Source organism: Myxine glutinosa, chromosome 6 (assembly GCF_964187855.1).
Source record: "Myxine glutinosa chromosome 6, kmMyxGlut1.1, whole genome shotgun sequence".
Taxonomy (NCBI): domain Eukaryota; kingdom Metazoa; phylum Chordata; class Myxini; order Myxiniformes; family Myxinidae; genus Myxine; species Myxine glutinosa.
In genome coordinates, this window is record NC_136266.1 from 18996930 (window position 1) to 19024385 (window position 27456).

General features: G+C 44.6%; 1 protein-coding gene across 1 annotated transcript in view; it reads left to right on the forward strand.

Moving 5' to 3' along the window:
- LOC137429142 (alpha-catulin-like) overlaps positions 1-27456 on the forward strand; it is a 206618-nt gene that overhangs the window by 27308 nt on the left and 151854 nt on the right. Inside the window, exons 2-4 of the mRNA XM_078779661.1 lie at positions 3089-3272; positions 5298-5402; positions 13498-13775. Of these exons, the coding sequence (XP_078635787.1) occupies positions 3089-3272; positions 5298-5402; positions 13498-13775 (567 nt within the window). The remainder of the gene's footprint in view (positions 1-3088; positions 3273-5297; positions 5403-13497; positions 13776-27456) is intronic.

Genomic DNA, 27456 nt, shown 5'->3' on the forward strand with positions numbered 1-27456 from the left:
GTGACAATTGATAGTTTGGTGGGGAAATAAACCCGGCCTAGACAACTTAATCTAAGTGCTTTACCTCTGCAACATCATGGTGGACAACAGCAGTATCAGTGTAATCAAATGTTATTTTCACAGCTAAAAAAAATGTAGCAAACGTTACTTTATTGCCTTAAAATTTTGCTAATGTAGAGTGATTAAAATGTTCTTAAGATTACCAATATATCCTACTATACCAAGATCATGTGGAAGCGGGGTGTTATTTATTTATTTATTTATTCATTCCTCTGTGAATGTTCTAGAATGTATCTGAATGCTCTAGAATGTAGATGGGTGTTCTAGAATGTAGATGGGTGTTCTAGAATGTAGATGAATCCTCTAGAATGTAGAATCCTCTAGAATGTAGATGAATCCTCTCGAATGTAGAATCCTCTAGAATGTAGATGAATCCTCTAGAATGTAGATGAATGTGCTAGAATGTATATGCATGTTCTAGAATGTAGATGAATCCTTTAGAATGTAGATGGGTGTTCTAGAATGTAGATGAATCCTCTAGAATGTAGAATCCTCTAGAATGTAGATGAATCCTCTAGAATGTAGATGAATGTGCTAGAATGTATATGCATGTTCTAGAATGGAAATTAATGCTCTAGAATGTAGATGCACGTTCTAGAATGTAGATGAATGTTCTAGAATGTATGTGAATGCTCTAGCATGTAGATTACTGCTCTAGAATGCAGATGGGTGCTCTAGAATGTAGATGGGTGTTCTAGAATGTAGATTACTGTTCTAGAATGTAGATGGGTGTTCTGAAATGTATATGGGTGTTCTAGAATGTATATGAATCCTCTAGAATGTAGATGAATCCTCTAGAATGTAGATGAATGTTCTAGAATGTATATGCATGTTCTAGAATGTAGATGAATCCTTTAGAATGTAGATGGGTGTTCTAGAATGTAGATGAATCCTCTAGAATGTAGATGAATCCTCTAGAATGTAGATGAATGTTCTAGAATGTATATGCATGTTCTAGAATGTAGATGAATCCTCTAGCATGTAGATGGGTGTTCTAGAATGTAGATGAATCCTCTATAATGTAGATGAATCTTCTAGGATGTAGATGAATCCTCTAGAATGTAGATGAATGTTCTAGAATGTATATGCATTTTCTAGAATGAAAATTAATGCTCTAGAATGTATACGCACGTTCTAGAATGTAGATGAATGTTCTAGAATGTGTATGAATGCTCTAAAATGTAGAGTAATGTTCTAGAATGTAGATGGGTGCTCTAGAATTTAGATGGGTGTTCTAGAATGTAGATTAATGTTCTAGAATGTAGATGGGTGTTCTGAAATGTAGATGGGTGTTCTAGAATGTAGATGAATCCTCTAGGATGTAGATGAATGCTCTAGAAGGTAGATGAATGTTCTAGAATGTATATGCATGTTCTAGAATGTAGATGAATCCTCAAGAATGTAGATGAATCTTCTAGAATGTAGATGATCCTCTAGAATGTAGATGAATCCTCTAGAATGTAGGTGAATCCTCTAGAATGTAGATGAATCCTATGGAATGTAGATGAATCCTCTAGAATGTAGACGAATGTTCTAGAATGCAGGTGAATGTTCTAGAATGTCGATAAATGCTCCAGAACGTACATGACTGTTCTAGAATGTCGATGAATGTTCTAGAATGTAGATGCGTGTTCTAGAATGTAGATTACTGTTCTGGAATGTGTATGGCTATTCTAGGATGTAGAATAATGTTCTAGAATGTAGATGCATGTTCTAGAGCTTCTTGTTCTAGAATGTGTATGCGTGTTCTAGAATGTAGCTGCATGTTCTAGAATGCATATGAATGCTCTATAATGTAGATGAATGTTCTAGAATGTAGATGAATCCTCTAGAATGTAGATGAATGTTCTAGAATGTATATGCATGTTCTAGAATGTAGATGAATCCTCTAGCATGTAGATGGGTGTTCTAGAATGTAGATGAATCCTCTAGAATGTAGATGAATCTTCTAGGATGTAGATGAATCCTCTAGAATGTAGATGAATGTTCTAGAATGTATATGCATTTTCTAGAATGAAAATTAATGCTCTAGAATGTATATGCACGTTCTAGAATGTAGATGAATGTTCTAGAATGTGTATGAATGCTCTAAAATGTAGAGTAATGTTCTAGAATGTAGATGGGTGCTCTAGAATTTAGATGGGTGTTCTAGAATGTAGATTAATGTTCTAGAATGTAGATGGGTGTTCTGAAATGTAGATGGGTGTTCTAGAATGTAGATGAATCCTCTAGGATGTAGATGAATGCTCTAGAAGGTAGATGAATGTTCTAGAATGTATATGCATGTTCTAGAATGTAGATGAATCCTCAAGAATGTAGATGAATCTTCTAGAATGTAGATGAATCCTCTAGAATGTAGATGAATCCTCTAGAATGTAGGTGAATCCTCTAGAATGTAGATGAATCCTATGGAATGTAGATGAATCCTCTAGAATGTAGACGAATGTTCTAGAATGCAGGTGAATGTTCTAGAATGTCGATAAATGCTCCAGAACGTACATGACTGTTCTAGAATGTCGATGAATGTTCTAGAATGTAGATGCGTGTTCTAGAATGTAGATTACTGTTCTGGAATGTGTATGGCTATTCTAGGATGTAGAATAATGTTCTAGAATGTAGATGCATGTTCTAGAGCTTCTTGTTCTAGAATGTGTATGCGTGTTCTAGAATGTAGCTGCATGTTCTAGAATGCATATGAATGCTCTATAATGTAGATGAATGTTCTAGAATGTATATGAATCCTCTAGAATGTATATGAATGCTCTATAATGTAGATGAATGTTCTAGAATGTAGATGGGTGTTCTAGAATGTAGATGGGTGTTCTAGAATACAAATGTATGTTCAATAATATATATGGCTGTTCTCGGATGTAGAATAATGTTCGAGAATGTAGAATGTAGATAGGTGACGATACATGGTATCTGGTATTATATTCTCACCTTATTTCTGCTGAATTTAATGAGATTCATACCAAATAATGCACTGAGCTGCCTTCGGGTACCAACAACTAATCGGCATTGTTTGTAGATAACAACGCTGGTGAATGGTGTCGGCACGACGAAGAGGCGGGCGACACGCTGGGGAGTCAGTGTGGCTGTGGAGTTGGGTCGGGCGGTTGAACGGTTCGTGGCTTTCGGGGAGGCTTTAGCTGAAAACCAACCACAAGTAAAGGTGTCTGCAATGGAAGCTTGTGGAGATGCACGTCGAGCAGGTTTGCTTCCATATTTGGGGTGATATGGAGGGGAGGGAGTGGGCAGGCGTGAATAAATTATTTTTGCAAAAAAATGGGGTGCACCGCATTTCGATAAACTTGCTTACTGCAGAATATTTTTTAAGTTGAAAGTTAAAGTAAGGCTCAATTGGACAAGAAAAACAGGGAAAGACAAAAACTCGAAACGGTAGAGCGCATACCTCCACCAGGCTGCACAGTTTACATTTTGTATCCACTGATAGGCCAGATCTGGATGTGGTTCCGGACTTGAACCAAAATCTAATCAACTTGTTATCGTCACACACCCAACCTGTCCACCACGTTTTGTCCGAATCCGTCCATAACATTTTGAGATATCGTGCTATATATCGTTTTTGGCCCGATCTCATTGGTGAAGAATCACTTCAAAAATTATCATACTGAATCTAGATCTTCACCAAAATGGAATCAATTCATGTTTGTCACAAACCCAATCTGTCCCTGAAATTTCGCCTGAATCACTCCACAACATGTTGACATATCCTGCTCACAGACAGACAGACAGACAGACAGACAGGGGTGACAACATATAACCTCCGTCCACCTCTGGTGGTCGAGGTAAAGAGCAAACACGAGAATTAAAGGACAATGAAAAGTCGACAGAACCTCTACAGCACATTCAGGATTCCACTTGTGCACTGAAATTGAGCAAAGTGGGAAATGTTGCCTTGACATAGTCAGAGTTATAATATTTACGTCTCACCAACGTCGGCAAGTCACGAGATTAACTGCAAAGTTCCATCAATTAAGGTTGATTGATTGTAAAGCTCTGAGGTTGGACCATTAAGGTCTCAGCAAGAGATTAAAAAAATACATTTCATTCTCTAAAATAGAGAAATAACAAAGATGGAGCAGGAGTTTATTTGCTATAAAAATTGCAATCCTGAACAGGAGGGTTCTTTTCTGCCACGTTGCCTCTTATGATGATATTAAAAACATTCTTCACTCAACGTGAAATGCTTCTGCTCTGATAGAAAGTCAGACGACCATGGTGTGAGCTGCAATTGGGAATGTCTTGGAAAGACAAATAACCGAGGGATTGCATCTTGTAATCAATAATGCATTTCATCTCGTACTGCCAGGGTCATTATGGATGATAGGCCACCGGCCTCGTGTTTTGAACTGGTTTTTTTTTCTAGTTATTCTTCTAGTTCTAGTTCTAGTCCAGTTCTAGCGTTTCTACTTAGTTTTTGTACACAAGATCGAGGCTCGTGTAAGAGCTAACACTAATCACAAAAAAAACAAACGGACACATAAAACATAAAATATGGGGAGCGGGAGACAAGATGGGGAGAGAGAGAGGGAAGCACACACACAACATTTGAGAGCACGGACATCGGGAGATCTGTGGGAGGGAGTGGGCTTGGGGGAGGAGGTGTGGGAAGGGGAGGGGGGGATGTTTTCCACAAACATTTATGGCCTCTTACACTATTTGAAGTGTATCATCGATTTCTGCGTGGACAAAAAAAAAAAATGTTCTCTGCAGTTATCATGGAATCTCATGAGATTTTCATCGAAACCGACCAGATTCGGTGACGTAATGGGTTGGGGAATCTGCTCCGGAGTCCCGGAGGTCAGCGGTTTGAACCCGACCCCGGCCGAGTCATACCAAGGATTTAGAAGTGGTACGTGATGCTTCCTTGCTTAATACTCGGCCTTTAAAAAGGGAGGGCAATGACAAACAACCATAGGTTGGCAACCATTGTGTAGGCTTGGTGGGCCTAATGGCCTTCTCCTACATTGAAGTTCCTTGCAAGGGAACTCAATTGAATCTCATCAGGTTCCATGATAAATGCACAAGTAGTTTATCCAACAAAATCTTAGTCTTTACTTCCTGCTGTTGGTGTCTGCAAATTTTACCAACACCCATATTATTTTCTGAGAGTGTTGATACAGTTTTAGTAAAACAAACCCACTAATCATTATACTGTATAATATTTTATATGCATGGCCTAGTTTGGTGAGGACCTCTTTTTCCTGCCACAGGAGCGATGCTAGCAGCATTGCTTTGTCTGCGAGACCCAGGGGAGACCCCTCAGAAGTCTCCAGAAACTGCTGCTCGGGGTGGCAGTGAGATGGTTGCTGGACATGGTAACGTTGAAGGAAGTTTGGATGGATTTTGTTGTATTGCTGGATACATTTATGTAGTGGGAGGAGTTGTGGGAATAATGTACTCGTGACTGAGGGAAATATTTGGCAGATGGTCCGCAAAATGGAATATGGAATGATTAAAGATTATATTTGGTTATACTTACTACACAATCACAATGCAGATCCATCAACACAGACTTCAGACAGTTAAACTAAACAATATAACAATGAGATAGCTGCTTAACTATGAACCACCTTCAGAGGCCATTTTCCCCCATAGAGCGGGGGTTGACCTTTTTTGGGCACCATGGTCCCCTTTTTGAAGCAATGTTTTATGGCTGGATGCCCTTCCTGCCACCAACCCTGTTGGTCACCTTTTGCGACACACAGGGAATTACCAGTGAACTGGTACTCAATTATGGCGACCTCGGAAGGATGACAGGCTGAGTCAACCCCCCTGGTGTTAATTCAACGATCGACCAGGATTTGAACCCAGGATCCCGGGATCCCAAGCCGGCACCCTAATCACTAAGCCAACACCAGAACCCAGGATCCTATGATCACAAGCCGGCACCTTAACCGCTAAGCCAACACCAGGCTAATTGCTTAACTATGGGAGGATTTATTTGGAATTCATATTCTCATAGGGATACTCAGAGCCTGGTGTTGGCTTAGCGGTTAGGGTGCCGGCTTGGGATCCCTAGGATTCTGGGTTCGAATCCCGGTCGATCGCTGAATTAATGCCAGGAGGGTCGACTCAGCCTGTTCATCCTTCTGAGGTCGGCAAATTGGGTACCAGTTCACTGGTAACTCCCTGTGTGTTGCAAGAGGTGACCACCAGGGTGGGCGGCAGGAAGGGCATCCGGACCATAAAACATTGCCTCCAAAAAGGGGACCACGGTGCCCCAAAAAGGCCAACCCCTGCTCTGTGGGGAAAATTGGCTCCCAAAGGTGGTTCTTATTCTCACTGGCGAATTGCTTATTGTTTGCAATTCCACGAGCTGTGCCTTTTTCAACTATAACAGAAATAGACACACCACCGAAAAGTCTAATGATTTTTCTCGACTAAATGTTGAGGGAGGTATATTACCCACCGTGGGAAAGGGGAAGCCATGTTTCGGGCATAAACAATTCATCCGAGCTTCACCATCTTTCCCACGGTCAACGAATGTCTCTCAACATTCAACAACAACAACAACATGCATTTTAAGGCCATTTTCCCTGCTAGAGCGGGGATTAGCCTTGCGGTCCCCATGACAATCTTCTCCATTTTGCCCTATTTTCTGCATCTCTCCTTGTTAACCCCCTTGCCCGCATTTCTTCTTCGACCATCTTTAGCCAAGTCTTTCTCGGTCTTCCCCGTCCTCTACTTCCTTCTCCATTCATTTCCATCACTCTTCTCAACCAGTCACTTTCATCCTTCCTCAACACATGACCAAACCATCTCAACCTGTTCCTCTTCACAGCATCAATCACAGGCTCTATTCCCATCATCTTTCGCCATTCATCATTTTGTCTCTCAACATTCGGTTGAGAAAATTAATTGTCCTTATTTTTCCACCAAAGCAGACTCCTAATCTTTATATAGACCGTTATTTTTCCATTTTATTCCAATGCTTACCTTGTCCTCTAATATAGACACTTGTCCAGGGTAAATTCCCAACAAGGAGAGCACTCCCATCTCACAATGCCTTCCTTGGGCCCTCACATGAGAGGTGTTACAAGATGTTACAAGATGAAAGCAAAAGTGTATATATGCTAGTTTCCAGCCAGTATGATAATTTTTTATTCTTCCCATTGGAATACGATTCATCTTTCTGACTCTGAAACATTTTGAAAAGGAAAACAATTTTAATTCCCACTCGTAGCAATCCCAATGTCTTAAGTCCTTGTCACTGCAGATCATGATCTTATGAAGGCGTTTTCTTCTGAGTTTAGCCCAAGGTGATGTTGATGCACAGTGCAATCTTCACCACATGTTAATTTCATGATATCTGAGCTTGTTATCATGACCAGCGTGCCTGACATATCCTCAAAAGGATGGCAATGTCGAGCAGGTTGCCTCTGCCCATATAACCCCAGAAATATCAAATTGTGTTAATGGTCCTATCTGGAATCGACCAAAAATGCAACATGTAAGATGAAACGAGAATCAGCCTAAATAATCAGAATTTGCAAACGTATCGTACGTACACACACACACACACACACACACACACACACACACACACACACACACACACACACACACACACACACTCGTGGCCAAAAATATTGGCACCCTTCCACTTTTTTCAAATAACTCAATTTTTTCGAAAAATAAGTTGAAATTTACAAAAGTATTTGGTCTCCACAATTCTTTATTTCACTGTTAATATTACAGAACCTTTGTTATTGATTCAGAACTTAATATATGCTTTTAAATCAGAAAAAATTGGCATTGACAAAATTATTGACACCCTCAACCTAATATTTGGTTGCACAGACTTTGGACAAAATAACTACAGTCAAGCGCTTCCTGTAGCCATGAATGAGCTTCCTACACCTCTCTACTGGCAGATTGGCCCATTCTTCCTGTACAAACTACTCCAGTTCTCCCAGATTTGAAGGGTGCCTTCTCCCAACTGCTGTTTTCAGATCTCCCTATTCCCCCCCCCCCCCCGATCCCCCCTCAACCAGGTGTTCAATGGCATTTAGATCTGGACTCATTGCTGGCCAATTCAGAACAGTCCAGCGTTTTGTCTTGAACCATTCCTGTGTGTTTTTTGAAGTGTGTTTGGGGGTCATTGTCCTGCTGCAAGACCCATGACCTTCGACGGAGACCCAGCTTTCTGACAATGGGTTGAACATTGTGCCTCAAAATGCCTCGGTAATCTCCTGATTTCATGATGCCATGCACACATTCAAGGCACTCAGTGCCAGAGGCAGCACAGCAACCCCAAAACATCACTGAACCTCCTCCATGTTTGACTGTAGGGAAGGTGTTCTTTTCTTTGAAGGCTTCATTTTGTTTTCTGTAAACATAGAGATGATGTGCTTTACCGAAAAGCTCTAAATTGGTCTCAACTGTCTACAGGACATACTGCCAGAAGGATTATGGCTTGTTCAGGTGTGTTTTGGCAAACTCCAGTCGGGCTTTCTTATGTCTCTCTCTCAGTAGTGGGGTCCTTCTTGGTCTCCTACCATAGAACCCCCTTTCATCGAGTTGGTGACAGATGGTGTGAGTTGAAACTGTCGTACCTTGTGTCTGAAGGTCAGCTTGAATCTGTTTCACAGTTGATCCAGGTGCTTTCTCCACCATTCAAACAATCCTTCGCTGCAATCTTCGATCAGGTATTCTCTTGCTGCCACTTCCAGGGAGGTTGGCTACAGCACCATGGGCCTTAAACTTCCTGATAACATTGCGTACAGTGGACACAGAAACATCAAGGTCTCTGGAGATGGACTTGTAGCCTTGAGATTGTCCATGCCTGGCTACAATCTTGTGTCTGACCTCCTCAGGAAATTATCTGGTTTTCTTTCTTTTCTCTGTGCTCATTGCGGTGCACACAGTGACACAAAACAGCAGAATGTCTCCTTTTCTCCATCCAAACTGGTTGAAAGAGTGATTTTTATATTGCAGGCACCTGCAACTCACCATAGGTGAGTTCAATTCCAAAGTAAAGGAGAATAACCTGCTTGAAATTTAATTATTTCTATCAACTTCTAAAAGGTGCCAATAAATATTGTCCGGGCCATTTTAGGATTTCTGTGGAATAAGCTAAGATTTAGTAATTTTTCAGCTTTTTTTGTTTTGTTTCACTGTAAACCAAAGAAATACATTTGTGGAAACCAAAACATTTTTTTATTTCAACAATTTTCTTGAAGAAATTGTGCATTATTTGAAAAAAGTGCAAGGGTGCTAATATTTTTGGCCACGACAGTAAAAAAAAAAAAAAATAAAATAAATATATATATAGATATATACACACACACACACACACACACACACACACACACACACACACACACACACACACACACACACACACCTTAAGGACTACGCTTTACTGGCAAATGAAAGCAATTTGATTACAAGCTACTACATCAAAAACACAGTGTTTGTGGCTACTGTGGCAAAAGACAAACGACATTAATCCCAGGTTGCTAGCCACTCGAGAGTTAAAAACTCAAAAACACGATCGAGGTAATCAATCGTCTTTAGCGAATGCATATTGGACCGGGATCCAATTCGAAATTCGTCTCGCTGGTTGCATCATTATTGAGGCGCAACGTCATTCCGAATTGCAGGTTCACGCTTCGATGAAGTAGTGAGGCCCTCCACATCCAGCCGGGAATTTGTAATCCATTTTCAGGATGCCGGCGATAGCTCGCCTACTCATCATGAAAGAGACCGTGGAATTTATAAATGTTGGTCGACGGGACAGCCTGCTTAAAGTCTATCTGAGGGTAGATTCTTCGATATTCGACCCCAGACAAGACGGTTCAAAGGTAAAATATACACGACCTGAGCACCTTCTTTACAGGACAGGATAGTCAGTCAGTATGCGCATAATAAAAAGCAATCTAGGAAGAGAAAATCATTTATCACAACCATTTTTCTACATTAGTCATGCCTGACAACCTGGACAACACCTGGGGCTCAATGTGCAGAAATGCTGCAAATCGAAACAAACTTGACAACAGCTTTTTTGTGTTTTTCAGAAAGGCAAAGAGACTGTAGAGCAATGCACACTCCAGTGTAGCCTGGGTTCGAATCCCGACCAGGATATAAACTGTCACCCTGTAGTCTCTCATGGAGGACGATGCATCGATGAGTATGTCGTCCATTGAAGGGAAGTTATGATGGAGGACCCGTCTGGACGGTACTGATCATTGATGGACATATAGGATCCAATGTATCAATAGCTGCGGGAAAGTTTTGTGATGTGCGATGGCAGAGGCTCCGTTGCTCAGCTGCTGCTGCTAGAGTTGAGGTCGGAATCAAACCGTTCGGGTATGAGGAATTCATCCATTGGTGAAAGTATCCAGTTGACGGTGCACAGTTGAATACATTGAAGGAAGTAAAGCCTTGGATCCAAGGCATGGCTTTATTCAACTGAATGAAGAAGGTGCTGAAACAAAGGAAACTAGAAAGGATCTGAAAAATGCAAAGCCCGCCGGCGTCCGTTTGTATTCAGGCGTCTTCGTCTTCTTCCACCTTTTTATTTATTTATTTTTTGTATACAAGATCGAGGCTCGTGTAAGAGCTAACGTCAACCACAAAAAAAACTACAAACGGACACACAAAACATACAATAAAGGGAGTGCTCCACAAGATGGGGAGAGAGAGAGGGAAGCACACAAGTACGACAGCAGAGAACAGGGACAACGGGAGATCTGTGGGAGGGAGAGGGCTTGGGAGGAGGAGGCATGGGAGGGGGGGGGGGGGGGGAGGTGGGAGAGGTATAAAACACATCGACACTGCTCGGACTTCCAGTAAAGAAGTCAGTATTTCAAAAAAGTGGATCTGGGGTGAATTAGCGGGGGTAGAAAAGATCAAGGTTTTGGATGGGAGAAGATAAGAGATGGTGGTGAACAGCTGTTTTCAAGACCTGGAGGGAGGAGAGGGATTGAAGAGAGTGTGGGAGTTTGTTCCAGAGGGGGAAGAAAAGAGATATGAAAGACTGAAGTTGAACAGAAAGTCTTGATTTTTGGCAGTTTAACCATAAGAGGGTTGCAGGCAGATCTTGTGCGACCTGTAGGAATATTTGGGGGACAGAGCACAGAGAGAGCTGGGGGAGCAAGGCCGGAGAGGAGTCGGTAGAAGACAGAAAGACCACCAACCTGCCTGCGGTGAGTAAGTGAAGCCCTCGGAGTTAGCTTCATCGCGGGAGATTCCAATGATTCTGAAAGCTTTGGTTTCAACAGCGTGAAGACGAGCTAGGTGTGAGGCAGGAGCACCAGCCCAGAGGGGGGGAACAGTATTCCATTGAGCTGCGGATGAAAGCCTTGTATGTGGTGAGGACCTCAGGTGTGCCAAGGAAGGACTTCGCACGACGGAGGATGCCCAGTCGGCGACTGGCTTTGGAGACCAGCTTGGAAATGTGGTTTTCCCAGGAAAGATCATGGCAGATAGTGAGACCCAAAAGCTTGAGTAACAGAACTTATTGGAGAGGATTGTTGAGAAAGTAGATGGGAGGGTTGTCCAGTCGGTCTTTTCGGAGAGACATCGTAAAAGTGTGAGATTTGTCAGGATTGAAAGACATGTTCCACTCGTTTGCCCAGTCTGTGATTTTGTCCAGGTCTGCAGAGAGTGAGGAGGCTGCAGACTGCCGATCTGAGGGATGAGGAATGGAGCGGCAGAGAGTGGAGTCATCAGCATAGAGATAGAGAGGATTTTCCAGAGACTCGGAGAGATCATTGATGAAGACCAGAAGTAGCACAGGGCCCAGAACACTGCCTTGGGTAACTCCAGCTTGAACAGGAAGAGGAGATGAGAGAAACCCATTCAGGGCCACACGTTGACTACGACTAGAGAGGAAGTCCGCAAGCCAAGCGGGGAGATTTTCATGGATACCATAGGAGGAGAGTTTGGTGAGCAGAGCGGTGTGCCTGGCCATATCAAAGGCATGTGATATGTCAAGGGAGACAGCTCTGATTTCCTGTTTGGCATTGAGGACCTCCATCCATTGTTGAGACAGCAGAAGCAGCATATCCAAAGTAGAGTGACCTGGTCTGAAACCCAATTAATGATCAGAGATCAAGCCATTGGAGAACAGGAAGGATTTGATATCCGAAGCGATGATCGATTCCACGACTGTGTTGATAATTGGGAGCAGGCTGATTGGTCTGTAGTTGCAAAGATCTGTTTTTGCACATTTTGTGTAAAACGGTAATATTGGCTTATTTCCAAGATTGGATCTGATCTTGGAAATCAGCCATTGACCTTTAGATCTAAAATAAATTATCAGCGTCTAGCTTTTGATTGGTGAACCAATTCTGTGACCCAATATGCAAATTCTAAAAAATTCAGGTCAATTGGATGAAAATTGACGATTTTATGTGACGCTGATCTTTGACCTTTTGACCAAATTATTAATTTTCCTTCTCCATATTTTCATCTTTGTTGAAAATTTGATGACAAAACTCAAATGGTAAATTTAAATTTCAGGTCAATTGGATGAAAATGGATGATTTTATGGGACTCTGGCCTTTGACCTATTTGACCTTTTGATAATTATTCATATTAATTTGTCTCCTCCATATTATGATAATAAAGGTTTGGTGAATATTCGATGACAATAGCTCAAATGGTAAAAAAAGGTTATGACCCGGACAGACACACACACACACACACACACACACACACACACACACACACACACACACACACACACACACACACACACACACACACACACACACACACAGAAGTGATTGCAAAACCCCGTCTCCTGCTGTGCACTGGGACGGGACAACAAAAACACAGAATTACAAACTTAAGGATAAGAGCAAGATGAGTTATAACCTTAAAACAAGAGATTTGGTACAACAAGCACTCTTTGAATGTCTAGTAAGAGTTCGTATTACAAATGTACCACATTTATGACGCAGTCACACGAAACTTGTCAAACAAATGCACATGCACCCTGGCCCTAAGGCCACATTACATAGTCAAACAACAAGCTGATGTTTCTTTGTACCCTCATGCATCATCAGCAAAACAAAACAAAACTCTTAAAATGCAAAGCTTTCTGCCAGGAAGCTTGTATAGTGGTTGACACCACCTAGCATGAAGGGTACAGGAAGCAATGTGAAGCAGATTGTCTCATTTACATAACCCAATGTCAAATTAGATTTACTACTAAATGGAAATATTAATGGGAGTGAGCATGAACATGCTTCAACCAAAAAATACTAATGGAGGCATGAACCAAAATAAATTCATCAATGTCGAGCGAGATCTCTCCTTCGTTGACCAAGGACAACAACCCCTAAGGGGATGAATAAGAGGATGGAGGGAGGGAGGGGGGGGGGGGGGGAGATAGTATGTGTGTTTGTGTGAGACAGAGATTGTTTGTTTGCGTTAAAATTAATTAAATTTCATCCACAGCATCTCAGAAAAACCTTCCGCAGCCAAGCAGTGCATCACTCACAACCAAGGTCTCTCCTGCCGACCGAATTGATAAAGACACAAAGTTCAGCTCTTTTGGTTCACCAACATGGAAACGTGCCAGCCTATCCTCGCTGAGCGGAACGGCGCCTTCCACTCACAGAGACTCGCGCACCATCTCAGCCCATGCGGGTCGGCTTCTGCTTTCCTCTGTATCCCGCATGCTAATGCTGGCCGATCAAACTGTTGTGTCACAGATAGAATCAGCTGGAAAACAGGTGGGTGTTACACACGGAAAATTTACCCGAAGAAAAACTTTCCATTTGTGGTTATCTTACCAGCCAAGCGAACTCCTTGGTTTGGCCTGTTCAGCATTCCTAACTAAGCTAATGAATCATGATGCTCTAAACCCAGGTTAGAATCCCCTTTATTGTATGTATTTATTTAATGTCTACTAATGTAGTACATACAGTAATTTATTGGTACTTCATGCACATGAGTTGCACTTCATGCACCTCCGTGCACATGAGTGATTTACAAACTCCTCCAAGAGCTCTCATATATATATATATATATATTGTCCTGTTCCGAGGGATTTAATTCCTCCAAGGAAACGGATAGCCGAACAGCTGACACTCCGAGGCGTTCAGTCAAAAATGACGTTGTTCTTTACAAGTGAGATAAAGGAGAATGACGAACTTACCTTCACGGGTCCACCGGACGTCCTCCAACCTGCGATAATTAATTTAAGCCAACACAGGATTTAAATTGGAGAAAAATACCGGCTTTATTGAAAAAATGCCGGTAACAAAATAACACACGGCCAACTGAAATTCCTAAATGGGACGTCCCCATACAGACCCGTATACACACAAAGGGAAAAATAAAATTGAAAAAAAATGTGTAATGTGTCCAGGTACATAGCTCTGAGCGTCTCCTGAACCCCTTCGGGAATTATCAAGTCCCCCGCGTCCTTGGCGGGAACAGCACAGGCCTCAGTGCACAGTTCGCTCGTGGGAAACGCAGGCCTCGGTCCGCAGTTCGCTCTTCCTCACGATCATCGAAACCTCCAATGTCCCTAGCGCGAGAGTGCTATGAACTGTGACTGCACGGCACCAATGTTCCAATGCAAGAGGAGGGAAAATGTCGGAACATGACCGTTTGCCACCAAATCCAAAAAACGAGAGAAAGCGAAGAGAGAAAAATTTGATGATCGATTCCATGACTTTGCTGATAATTGGGAGCAGGCTGATTGGTCTGTAGTTGCAAGGATCTGTTTTTGCACCTTTTTTGTGTAAAGCGGTAATGTTTGCTGATTTCCAAGATGCTGGCAGATGACCTTGAGCAAAAGAGAGGGTGAAAAGAACAAAGAGAGGGTGAGATAGAGCAGCAGAGCAGGATTTTAGGACCCGTGGGCTGATGCCGTCTGGTCCAGTTGCAGAATCAGAGTCGAGGTTTGACAACAACTTCTCCACCTTGTCAGGAGAGAAGGACACAGAGTCCAGGAGCAGTTGGGTTCGATTGGGTAAGGTGGGAACAGAGAGAGATGGGTTTGGGACACAAGATTTAGAGGCAAACACAGAGTTGAGGCATTCGGCTTTGTCACGTGTGGTGTCAACTGTAGCCATTTGAGGTAAGGGAGATGATGGAGGGGGAACAAACACCAGAAACGGATTTGACCAGACTCCACCAGGATTTGGAGGAAGGAGACAGGTTTGAGAGTTCATTCTTGAGTGTGGAGAGATAGTGCTTCCTGGCACTCCTGAGGGTAGACACACATTTGTTCCGAGGTTGGTGGAAGGAACTGAGATTGCCTTCAGTTGGATTTGCTTTCCAAGAGGCAAAGGCAAGTTGTTTCAGGGCAACTGCCTCACCACAAGATTCAGTGTACCATGGACGGGAGGAAGGGTAAGACAACTGAAGATGAGATGGGATAAATCTGTGCATGCGAGAGAGCAGTTTGCTTTGGAAGAATTCCCAGGAAGAATTGATGTCAGATAGTAAGGGCATTTTATGAGATATTTCACAAATCTGTTAACTAAATTGTTACCAAAAAATTTCTTCACCAATATGTTTGTAAAGGTGTGTAATAACATGTGTTAAAATGTTGAAGTTCAACTCCCGTGGGAAACCCAGAAAAAAAGCTGTTGAATTCGGATACCGAAAAATTATTTTCGAGAATTTTAATTTTTTTAAATCGGCCCTTAAGTAACTTATGAGGGGTCAAATAAGGGTTTTTCATGATTCTGAGTTGATTGTTAACATTTATATTTCACCACAGACACTCCTTTGTGGAAAAATAATTTCTAAATATATCTCATTTTCTACTCCCACAAATTTCTACTATCTACTTCAGTTCCTCTCAGGATCTTAGCTTTGTCGAGTGCCTTCAACTTCACCCGGGGGAAAGCTGCTGTTGTCTGTGGATCTGGCAAAGGTGGTGCCGGAGAGGTGACTTCGATCCAACCCATTGAGTGAAAGGGAGTGTTTCCGTGAATAGAGACAATGTTTAAATCTATATTGTCTCCAACAAACTGAGTGACTGCATTGTTTGTTTCCCCAACCTCCATAAAGACCACCTGATCATTACTTGACAATTCACTTTCACTGGCTGGCACTTTGGCTGTCATCACTGATTGATCCTCAAGCGCAGCATCAACCGCAACCTCATCATTGATCTGTTCATCGGTTTCCTCCACAATGGTGTCAAGAGTGCCAGAAGTATCTGGAACATCATCTCCACTCCTACTATTAAGGAAGCAGTATTTGTAGTTTTGTGTCTCCGTGTAAGACTCAGTGTATCCCAGCCGGTGGAACTTGTTGAGCATCCATTTTGACCCAAATCTATGATCAAGTTGTATGGCAAGCCCCATTTGGTGTGGCAATACTCCAGACCGAGGTCGACAGGCCTTAATAAAATTCTGCCCCAAAACGGCAACTCTTTCGTCTGTCTTGACAATCGGTCTCAAGAACATCTGAAGGCTTGCAGGAACAAGTGTCAGCTGACTATCGATGTCAGTCATACTGTGTGTGGCGGGGTATGACTTTGGACCTAAATCAATCAAGGCAATATCATTGGATATGAACTTGAGTGCCGTCTTTATGATCTGAGTCTTCTCATCTCCATGGTCAAGATTAGCATGATGCCCTCGCAGAATATTGTCGGTGCCATCTTTGAGACAGAGTACATCTGCCCTTCTTTCCTGTGTTGTGAAATACAAGGTGTCTTCGTATTTCTCTAGAAGTTTTATCTTTAGCCAATGCTTTGAATAAGAAAGGCTCTTCTCTGGTGACTGATCAAACTCCTGCAGCTTTTCATGGACTTGGTCCATGTTCATTACCCCATGCTCTAATTCTGAGTCTAACCATTCGCAGAATTCAATAAAAACTGCTTCTCTCGCTCCTCATCAATACTCCTCTGTCCTCTCTTCCTTTTTCCTTCCTCATCAGTCTTGGACAAACTGTCACCTCTCGCAAACATAAGTCTGCATCGCAAATGGTACAGTGTTTCTTCTGCTACCAAGTCGTTGATCCCTTCCAGGCGTCCAGTGACTTCAGTGCCCCAGTCATCCCCGCGACTCCGTGCTGTCTTCAGCAAGCTTGCCTTCAGTGTATCTGCAGTCAAATTATCTGGCACTCTGTATTTCTTTCTAGCTTGTGCTGGATTATTTTTGTAGAGCTGGGCTGGTTGGTTGCAAAGAATGCATACATCCTTATACAGGAGGTCAACTGACTGTGATCTTCTAGAACTGCAGCCAGTTGATGAACTGAACTCACAAGTAGTGCGTCTTCTCTTCAACTTTGATGACTCTTTCTCTGCCTTTGATGCTTGAGCTGACTTCTTGGTGGTTGCAACAAAGTTGTTGTACAGATCATTTTTACACTTCTGGTGGTACCTCAGTTTTCCTTCCTTTTGAGCCTCCTTCATACGTTCCACAACAGTAACATTTTCGACAGTTTCTGCTTGTTTCAATAAAGTTGAGTATCCCTTTGGAGTTGCCTGTATGAGCCTTTCAGCTGGTGTATCCGAGCGTGCACAGATGAACCAATTGAGCACAGGTGGAGTAACGTCTTCATCCATATTGCTAGACTCCATGTCCTGCAAAGTAGAAAATGAGATATATTTAGAAATTATTTTTCCACAAAGGAGTGTCTGTGGTGAAATATAAATGTTAACAATCAACTCAGAATCATGAAAAACCCTTATTTGACCCCTCATAAGTTACTTAAGGGCCGATTAAAAAAAATAAAAATTCTCGAAAATAATTTTTCGGTACCCGAATTCAACAGCTTTTTTTCTGGGTTTCCCACGGGAGTTGACCTTCAACATTTTAACACATGTTATTACACACCTTTACAAACATATTGGTGAAGAAATTTTTGGTAACAATTTAGTTAACAGATTTTCATATGTTTCCCTTACTAAGAGGCAGTGGAGATGGGAGACCAGTCCAAATGATTGATGGCTGCTTGCAGCCCGTGCCAGTCGGCCTGAGTCAAATGCCAGACTCGTCGACGCTGAGGAGGCTCTCTGAGAATGGTCAGAGAGATATCCACTTTAACAAGCACATGATCAGAAGAACCGATTGCAGCAGAAGAAGAGCAGCAGACATTTGCAGGGAAGTTTGTCATAATCAAGTCTAGAAGAGAAGATACTCCATTGACTGAAATCTGGGTCGGAAAATTGACAGATTGTGTCAGTCCCAATGAGTCGCAGAAGTCCTTTGCTGAGGTGTCATGGCTGGTGAGAGAGGAACCCACACCCAGCCAGCTGGCATGATGACAGTTGAAGTCGCCACATATGAGGAAGAGAGAGTTGGGATGAGTGGATAGAAGTTGGTCCATGTTGTCAGACAGCGAAATGTAAATGGAGTCATCACTGTTTGGAGGACAGTATAGAACACATATGAACAAAAGGTGGGAGCGGATAGGAAGCCGTAGCCAGAAGTACTCCTGGGGGTGGGGTGGAAAGAGGGCAGTGCAAGGAGAGTGAGGAAGAGAGTTTTTGATAAAGATAGCAACCCCACCACCAGGACGAGGCTCAGGTCTATCATACCGGAGGAGGGATTAACCAGGAAGAGATATTAAGGAATCAGAGACATCTTGAAGAAGGAAAGTTTCTGTTAAGCAGATCAAGTCTGGATTGTCAGAAGCAACCTGTATAGAGAGATCAGTCAAATTTGAGCGAAGGCCCCGGATGTTTGAGGTCCATACCGTCAATGAAGAGGAAGGGGGAGCATCGGATACAGAACAAGGGGGGGGGGGGTAGGGTCAGATGAAGGATGAGAGGGGGAGGTAGGGAGAGCAGTTGATAGTGTGTCAGAGATTACAGAAGAGTTACAAGAAAGGGAAGGATGAGGAGAACGAAAAGTTTGATGGTGATGGGATGAGGCACAGTGAGGGGTTTTTTGAGGGGGGGGGCAGAGGAAAGTAGAAGGTTGGGGGAGGTTGAGGTATGAGATAGAAGGGAGACGAAGTGGGGAGGAGGCAGATTTGAGGAGGAGGGGGGGAGGGGGGAGAATTGGAGAGGGATGGTAGGGGGGGGGGAGATTTGAAGGGGAGGGGTTGGGGGGGAGTTTTGAAGGGGAGGGGTTGGGGGGGAGTTTTGAAGGGGAGGGGTGATGGGGGAGTTTAGGAGGGGAGGGGCAAGGGGGAAGTTTAGGAGGGGAGGGGCAAGGGGGGAGATTTGGAGGGGAGGGGCAAGGGGGGAGTTTAGAAAGTGGATGATTAATGAAAGACGAACATTTATAACAAATTGGGTTGATTGTGATTTTCAAGTTCGAGATCCATTTAAGAACGATAGAGGAGGGATGGAATGAATGTGAATTTCGAGCATGTAGTGAGGAAGAATTATAAGAGATTGAATTTTTTTTTGAAGTGCAATGAGTTGAAGAGGAAATTGAAAAGAGCCTTTTAAATAGGAAGAAAAACAGCGTGTTGTAATATACCACTGAATAAAACACTGCAGGGGAAAGTTTAAACATATTTAAACAGAACCGTGAAGAACAACCTTATATTCACAAAAATACCAACGGGGAGAGGGCCTCGAGGGATAACCATGAGTCACGTGAACAGGGCAAAAGGTGGAAGGCAAGGAGATAATGGGGGCGAGGCGAGACAGCGCACGTGGACAGAAGCACACAATGAGACAACAGTACACGTGGAGAAAGGGAAATAAATGTTTTTCTTTTTGTTTGTTTTTTGGGGTGCATATTTAAAACGTTAGACAAAGAGTAGATGTTCGGGGAAGTTCGGGGGAGAAGGGAAAAATCTAAGAACCAAGCAAAAACAGCGAAGGAAGGAACTTAAGTGAACAGACTTCGAGGGGGGGGAAGCCTCAGGCTACAAGGCTACAAGGCCGCGCACACGGGGCAAACAGAAAACGATTAATTTATTACGAGTTAGAGGAAATTCAAACCAAAACGAACTGGAAAGAAACAATAACGTTTAAATGATAAAATAACGAGTGGAAATTAGACAAACTTCTTGGTTTTTTTTTTTTGTTGTTTTTGTTTTGTATACAAGATCGAGGCTCGTGAAAGAGCGAACATTAATCACACAGAAAGACAAACCGACACATAAAACATATAACATAGGGAGCGGTAGACAAGATGGGGAGAGAGGGGGAAGGACACAAACACAACATTTGAGAGCAGGGACCGAGAGGCATGGAGACATCGAGAGATCTGAGAGAGGGCGAGGGCTTTGGGGGGGGGGGGCGTGGGAAGGGGGCGGTGGGAGAGGTATAAAACATATGGACACTGCCAGGACTTCCAGGAAAGAAGTTGGAATTTCAAACAAGGTGGATCTGGGGTGAATTAGCGGGGGTAGAAAAGATCAAGGTTTTGGATGGGGGAAGATAAGAGATGGTGGTGAACAGCTGTTTTAAAGACCTGGAGGGAGGAGTGGGATTGAAGGGAGTGAGGGAGTTTGTTCCAGAGGCGGGAGAAAAGAGGAATGAAAGAGTGAAGGTGAGCAGAGAGCCGAGATTTCGGCAGTTTAACCATCAGAGGGTTGCTGGCAGATCTTGTGCGACCTGTAGGAATATTTGGGGGACAGAGCACAGAGAGAGCTGGGGGTGCAAGGCCGGAGAGGAGTCGGTAGAAGACAGAAAGACCACCTACCTGCCTGCGGTGAGTGAGTGAAAGGCCCTCAGAGATAGCTTCATCGCGGGAGATTCCAATAATTCTGAAAGCTTTGGTTTCAACAGCGTGAAGCCGAGCTAGGTGTGAGGCAGGAGCACTGGCCCATAGGGGAGAACAGTATTCCATTGAGCTGCGGATGAAAGCCTTGTATGTGGTGAGGAGCTCAGGTGTGCCGAGGAATTTTGGTTATGATTGGTTATGACTCATTGGTTATGACTAACTTCCCTGAAATGTCTGCTGCTCTTCTTCTGCTCCAATCGGCTCATCTGATCATGTGCTTGTTAAAGTGGACATCTCTCTGACCATTCTCAGAGAGCCTCCTCAGCGTCGACGAGTCTGGCATTTCACTCAGGCCAACTGGCACGGTCTTCAAGCAGCCATCAATCATCTGGACTGGTCTCCCCTCTTTACCGCCTCTGACATCAACTCATCCTGCGAATTCTTCCAAAGTAAATTGCTCTCTCTCATGCACAGATTTATCCCATCTCATCTTCAGTTGTCTTACCCTTCCTCCTGTCCATGATACACGGAATCTTGTGGTGAGGCTGTTGCCCAGAAACAACTTGCCTTCGTCTCCTGGAAAGCAAATCCAACGGAAGGAAATCTCACTTCCTTTCACAAAGCCCGAAACAAGTGTGTGTCCAGTGTCCACCCTCAGGAGAGCCAGGAAACAATATCTCTCCGTTCTCAAGACCGAACTCTCTTATCTGTCCCCCTCTTCCAAATCATGGTGGCATCTGGTCAAATCTGTTTCTGGTGTTTGTTCCCCCTCCATCCCCTCCCTCACCTCAAACGGCTACATGGCTGACTCTGCACATGAAAAAGCTGAATGCCTCAACTCTGTGTTTGCCTCTAAATCTTGTGTCCCAAACCCATCCCTCTCTGTACCCACTGTACCCAGTCGTACCCAGCTGCTCCTGGACTCTGTGTCCTTTCCTCCTGACAAGGTGGAAAAGTTTCTGTCAACCCTCGACTCTGATTCTGCAACTGGACCTGACGGCATCAGCCCACGGGTCCGAAAATGCTGTTCTGCCGCTATTTCACTTCCTCTCTCTGTTCTCTTCACCCTCTCTTTTGCTCAAGGTCATCTGCCATCTGCTTGGAAATCAGCCAACATCACCGCTTTGCACAAAAAAGGTGCAAAAACAGATCCTAGCAACTACAGACCAATCAGCCTTCTCCCAATTATCAGCAAAGTCATGGAATCCATCATTGCTTCGGATATGAAATCTTTCCTCTTCTCCAATAGCTTGATCTCTGATCATCAATTTGGTTTCAGACCTGGTCACTCTACTCTGGATATGCTGCTTCTGCTTTCTCAACAATGGATGGAGGTCTTCAATGCCAAACAGGAAACTAAAGCTGTCTCCCTTGACATATCACATGCCTTCGATACGGTCTGGCACCACGCTCTGCTCACCAAACGCTCCTCCTTTGGTATCCGTGGAAATCTCCAAGCATGGCTGGCGGACTTCCTCTCTAGTCGTAGTCAATGTGTGGCCCTGAATGGGTTTCTCTTATCTCCTCTTCCTGTTCAGGCTGGAGTTCCCCAAGGCAGTGTTCTGGGCCCTGTGCATTTTCTGGTCTTCATCAATGATCTCTCTGACTCTCTTGAAAGTCCTCTCTATCTCTTTGCTGATGACTCTACTCTCTGTCGCTTCATTCCTCATCTCTCAGATCGGCAGTCTGCAGCCTCCTCACTCTCTGCAGACCTGGACAAAATCACAGACTGGGCAAACAAGTGGAACATGTCTTTCAATCCTGACAAATCTCACACTCTTACGATGTCTCTCCGAAAAGACCGACTGGACAACCCTCCCATCCACTTTCTGAATAATCCTCTCCAAGAAGTTCTGTCACTCAAGCTTTTGGGTCTCACTATCTGCCATGATCTTTCCTGGGAAAACCACATTTCAAATCTGGTCTCCAAAGCCAGGCACCGACTGGGCATCCTCCGTCGTGCGAAGTCCTTCCTTGGCACACCTGAGCTCCTCACCACATACAAGGCTTTCATCCGCAGCTCAATGGAATACTGCTCTCCCCTCTGGGCTGGTGCTCCTGCCTCACACCCAGCTTGTCTTCACGCTGTTGAAACCAAAGCGTTCAGAATTATTAGAATCTCCCGCGATGAAGCTAACTCCGAGGGCCTTTCACTCACTCACCGCAGACAGGTAGGTGGTCTTTCTGTCTTCTACCGACTCCTCTCCGGCCTTGCTCCCCCAGCTCTCTCTGTGCTTTGTCCTCCAAATATTCCGACAGGTCGCACAAGATCTGCCAGCAACCCTCTGATGGTTAAACTGCCAAAATCTCGGCTCTCTGCTCACCTTCACTCTTTCATTCCTCTTTTCTCCCGCCTCTGGAACAAACTCCCACACTCCCTTCAATCCCACTCCTCCCTCCAGGTCTTTAAAACAGCTGTTCACCACCAGCATTTCTGTTATCTTCCCCCATCCAAAACCTTGATCTTTTCTACCCCCGCTAATTTCACCCCAAATCCACTTTTTTGAAATACCAACTTCTGTCCTGGAAGTCCCTGGTGTCCTTGTGTTTTATACTTCTCCCACCCCCCCCCTTCCCACGCCTCCTCCCCCCAAGCCCTCTCCCTCCCCCACATCTCCCGATGTCCCTGCTCTCAAATGTTGTGATTGTGTGCTTCCCCTTCTCTCCCCATCTTGTCTACCGCTCCCTCCTTTTATATATTTTGTTTGTCTGTTTGATTTGTTTGTGAAATAAATGTTAGCTCTTTCACGAGCCTCGATTCTGTTTATATATTTTTAAAAAACAAACAAAAGAAAAACACACGAATGGAAAAATAACTTAACTTTGGATGCCGGGAGAGAACAAAAGTCGCCACCTCGATCGAGAAACCGGAAGTGTGTATATAGTACATATATATATATATATGTACTATATACACACACACTCGCACACACTCGCTCACACATACAAACATAACGAATTTCTTTACCCGTCTTTTCGCTTCAGGTATGTGGGATAACTATTGCTGGGAAAGCAATGGCAAACCACCTCGTATAATCCTTGTCAAGGAATTGGTTCAGCAGCTTTGACACTCTACATTGAGTATGGTACATCAGGAATATATATGAATATATATACCGTGGGACCCTGCTATTCGTGGGGGATACGTTCCTGGAAAATCCGTGAATTGCGAAACCGAGAATAGCGGGGCATTGTTTCAATGGAAAAAGGGGGGGGATAGGTACCCGCGTCATGAAAATCCGCGAATAGAGAGGACCAAACCGCGAACGGCTAGGCAAAATCCGCTAATGGTAAGGCAAATCCAGAGAACGTCGACGATAATCCGCGAAGGATTTATAAATACTGTGTGTCAAGCTAACGGCTTGTGAATTTTTTTGTTGCGACCCTGAAAAACCAGGAATTCGCGGAACACGGCTGCGAATAGAAAAAAAAAAAACGTGATTTCGTGGAGCACGGCCGCAAATAGGAAAAAAAACCGTGAAATCGCGGGACACTTTTCCACTAACAGAGAAACAGGTCGCATTTTATCACCCGTAAAGACGCGGAATCCGCGAATACTGGAACCGCGAATAGCGGGGTCCGACTGTGTATATATATATATATATATATATATATATATATATATATATATATATATATATATATATATATATATATATATATATATATATATATATATATATATATATATATATTGTTGCGGAGATGAGGACTGTATTTTTTTCATTGTGTGCTGTATTATTATTATTATTGTTTATTCTGCGCCCCCCTACCTCCGGAGCTGTGTAAAGGTGAAAGGGCATCCCATAATTAGTCCACAAGCATACACGTCAGCCAAGTAATAGAATACCCCTGTTGATAGTTATCTCTTATTCTGTGTTTTAGGGTAAGGCTGTGTCTCCCATTAATTGAAGTACTCCATTGCACCAGTGAAAGAGAATAGATCCCCTTTCATTCCCATCCCCAAAATCCCCATTTCCTTCACATCCCCTCTCGTCATTGCCGAGCCTCGATTGCCCATATTACATCCCCTCTCGTCATTGCCGAGCCTCGATTGCCCATATTACATCCCCTCCAAAACCACCATTGACCATGTGCTCGAATCGGAGAAGAAAGGCGTGCCCGCCCGTCATCATCAAGGGCGGAGCCAGAGGGTCGCGCGACCAACCAGGGCCGAGGTGAGCACCCCGATGGGCGTGTCCAAAAAAGGCCGGCGGCTTAATCGCCGGAGGCGTTATAAAAGCGCGCACGCAGGAAGCAACTTGAGTTGGTCACCAAGAGAGAGAGTCGTGAAGAGTCAGTCAGTGGAGTCGGTGGTCAGTTGGTTGCGGTGAGGAGTCGGTGGTGGCGGTCAGTGGTTGCGTTGGTTGCGGTGAGGAGTCGGTGGTGAGGAGTGAGTGAACCAAGAAAGAGTTGAGGGTTTGGACCAGACGCGTCAGACAAGTCCTGGGAAAGCAGTGGAGGCCACAGCAGCATCAACACCCCACAGCCACTTGGGGCCTGGACGGCGGTTTGGAGCAGGACCGTAAAGGAACGGCGGCTGCTAAACGCGCCGGTTGAGCTGCAGGACCCCCTTGGACTTTCCTCTCCCGCCAGCCATCCACCTCCTGCCTTTCCATCCTTCTTGTGTACGTGAGTTTGTTTTGTTTGTTCTGTCCCTGGGTATTTAATTAAGTCTGTAGGTAAGCTAGTATTTTCCTTGTGTCACCTGCGTCTTATGTGCTTGTAAATAAACGTGACTGCTTTCTTTTTGCTTGTGTGTAAATAGTCAATAAATTCAGTAGTATTTCCAAACCTTTCTTTGCCTTCGTTTTCCTCTTTGCATTCGTCGTTTTTGTCTTTTCCCTCATTGAGCAGCTGCGGTGCGATCCGGCCAACGTTTGGGTGGAATCGGGTTCTAAGCGGGGAGTAACTGTTCGGACGCGGTAATACCAAACCGCTCGGTAAAATAACATCTAAAACCGCGTCTGCAACAATTGGTTGTCAGGAGTTGGATTCGGACCTGGGACTAAATTTGTTAGGCCCAAATTTTGGAACACCAATTGTGTTATTAAGCAACAATTGGTGTCGGGAGTGAGATTCGGGGCCCGAACCAAATTTTTAAAACATCTAGAAAAAATTTGGTCAAAATTTGGAGCGGCCGAAATTTGTTTTGTTTTATAAAACCCGAATTTTGAAATCGCGCCATGGCTGGTCAAGGCGATCGAATGCCGGTGGGTGAGCTAGAAGAGGGGTTAGGAGTAACCCAGGATCAAATGGAGGGGAGCAATGAGGAGGCGGTTGAGGGAGTATCAGACGCACAAAATGGCGCCTCGCACATAGCTACGGCGGCCGCACCCGCTGCACAAGTGGGAGGGATGGCCCAAATGCAGGCCCTCATGGAGCAATTTATGGCGCAAATGCAGGCGTCCCTCAAACTGCAGAGTGAGCAATTGGGGGGTAATGGGGAACCGGATGGATGCTCATAGTGAGCGAATGAGGGCTAACAGTGAACGGTTGAGTAACCAAATTGAAGCAACAACGAACGGAATGAGGGCCGATAGGGAGGAAAGGGAGCAGAGGGACAGAGACCGCAAGTTGGGCGAAAGGGTCCCAGGGGTGCACGAGGAGGTAACGCGAGTCGAAAAGCGCTGGTTGAGCGAAGCGGAGGAAAGCGCGGGTACAATGACGGGGGTAGAAATCGCGACACGGGGTTTGGAAAAGCCGGCGACCGCTGAGGTAGAGGGAATTTTATTAAAGCCAACGGTCGTCGAGGTGAGTAAAGAAAAAGCAGTGCTGGGAATTAAAATTGAAGAGATGACGGAGGTAGCCCGGGAATTGCAGGGAGAAATGGATTATGTACAAAGTCCCTGCTCACATCACGATGCTGTGCTTAACCCGAATGGAAGTTTGCAGGTTCGCGTGGAGAAAAGGATCCCCCAGGTGAGTCGTGCTGTATATTGTGCGGGTAGATTTTGCAGGAGGATGTTTAGCGACAAAAGAATTTTCGCGCGCTTGGGATCGAGGAAGCATCCGGGCGTTGGTGAAGGGTCCCGTGTGAGTGAAAATGGCACGCGTGGGAGGAAAAAGTGTGCGTCAGCGAGTGGGTGTGTTATAAAGTGTGGGAGTGAAACCGAGTGCGAGCGAGAATGCACGTCGGTGTGTACGGGGTGTGACACAGGGAGTGAGAGCAATACGGAGTGTACGTGCGAGGGTGAGTGTGACACGGAGAGTAAGGTGGTGGTGGAACGTGTGCGAGAAAGCACACCTGAGTTAGTGGTAGCGCGGGTGTGGGAGAGCCCATGTGAGCGCGTTAGTGGGTGGATGCCAGAGTGCACGCCCATGGTGAGTGTTACGGAGGACGTAACGGAAGAGAGGTGTGGACCAAAGTGTGCGCAAGAGTGTGCGCGAGAAGTGTGGTGTGTAACAGGGAGAGCGTTGGTGGAATGTACGGATGGCGTTGGAACGCCAGGTTTTGTGAGGGTGAAAGGGGTAGCGTATGCTTGTAAGCATGCAAGTGAAGCATCGACGGTAACCGGGTTAGCGGTTAGGGCGACGGATAGCCGATGCGAGCACTCGGGGCGTGGGGTGCTTTGTTGGGTGCGAGGCCCGGCGCGGGTCGATGCTGCGTCGCTTCTCTTCGAAGCGTCGTTGCCGATTCGGGCTTGGCCCCGCCCCGCACGGTCGAGTCCGTGCTTTGACGGGCGAGGCGACCGGTCCGGTTCAAGGGCGAGTGGGAGGAAGCGGTACGGTGCCCCCTCGTGGGGACGGGGTTCCGACCGGGGGAGATTGAGCCATCAGGCCCGGGACCGCAAGGTGCCGCGCCGAGATGGTG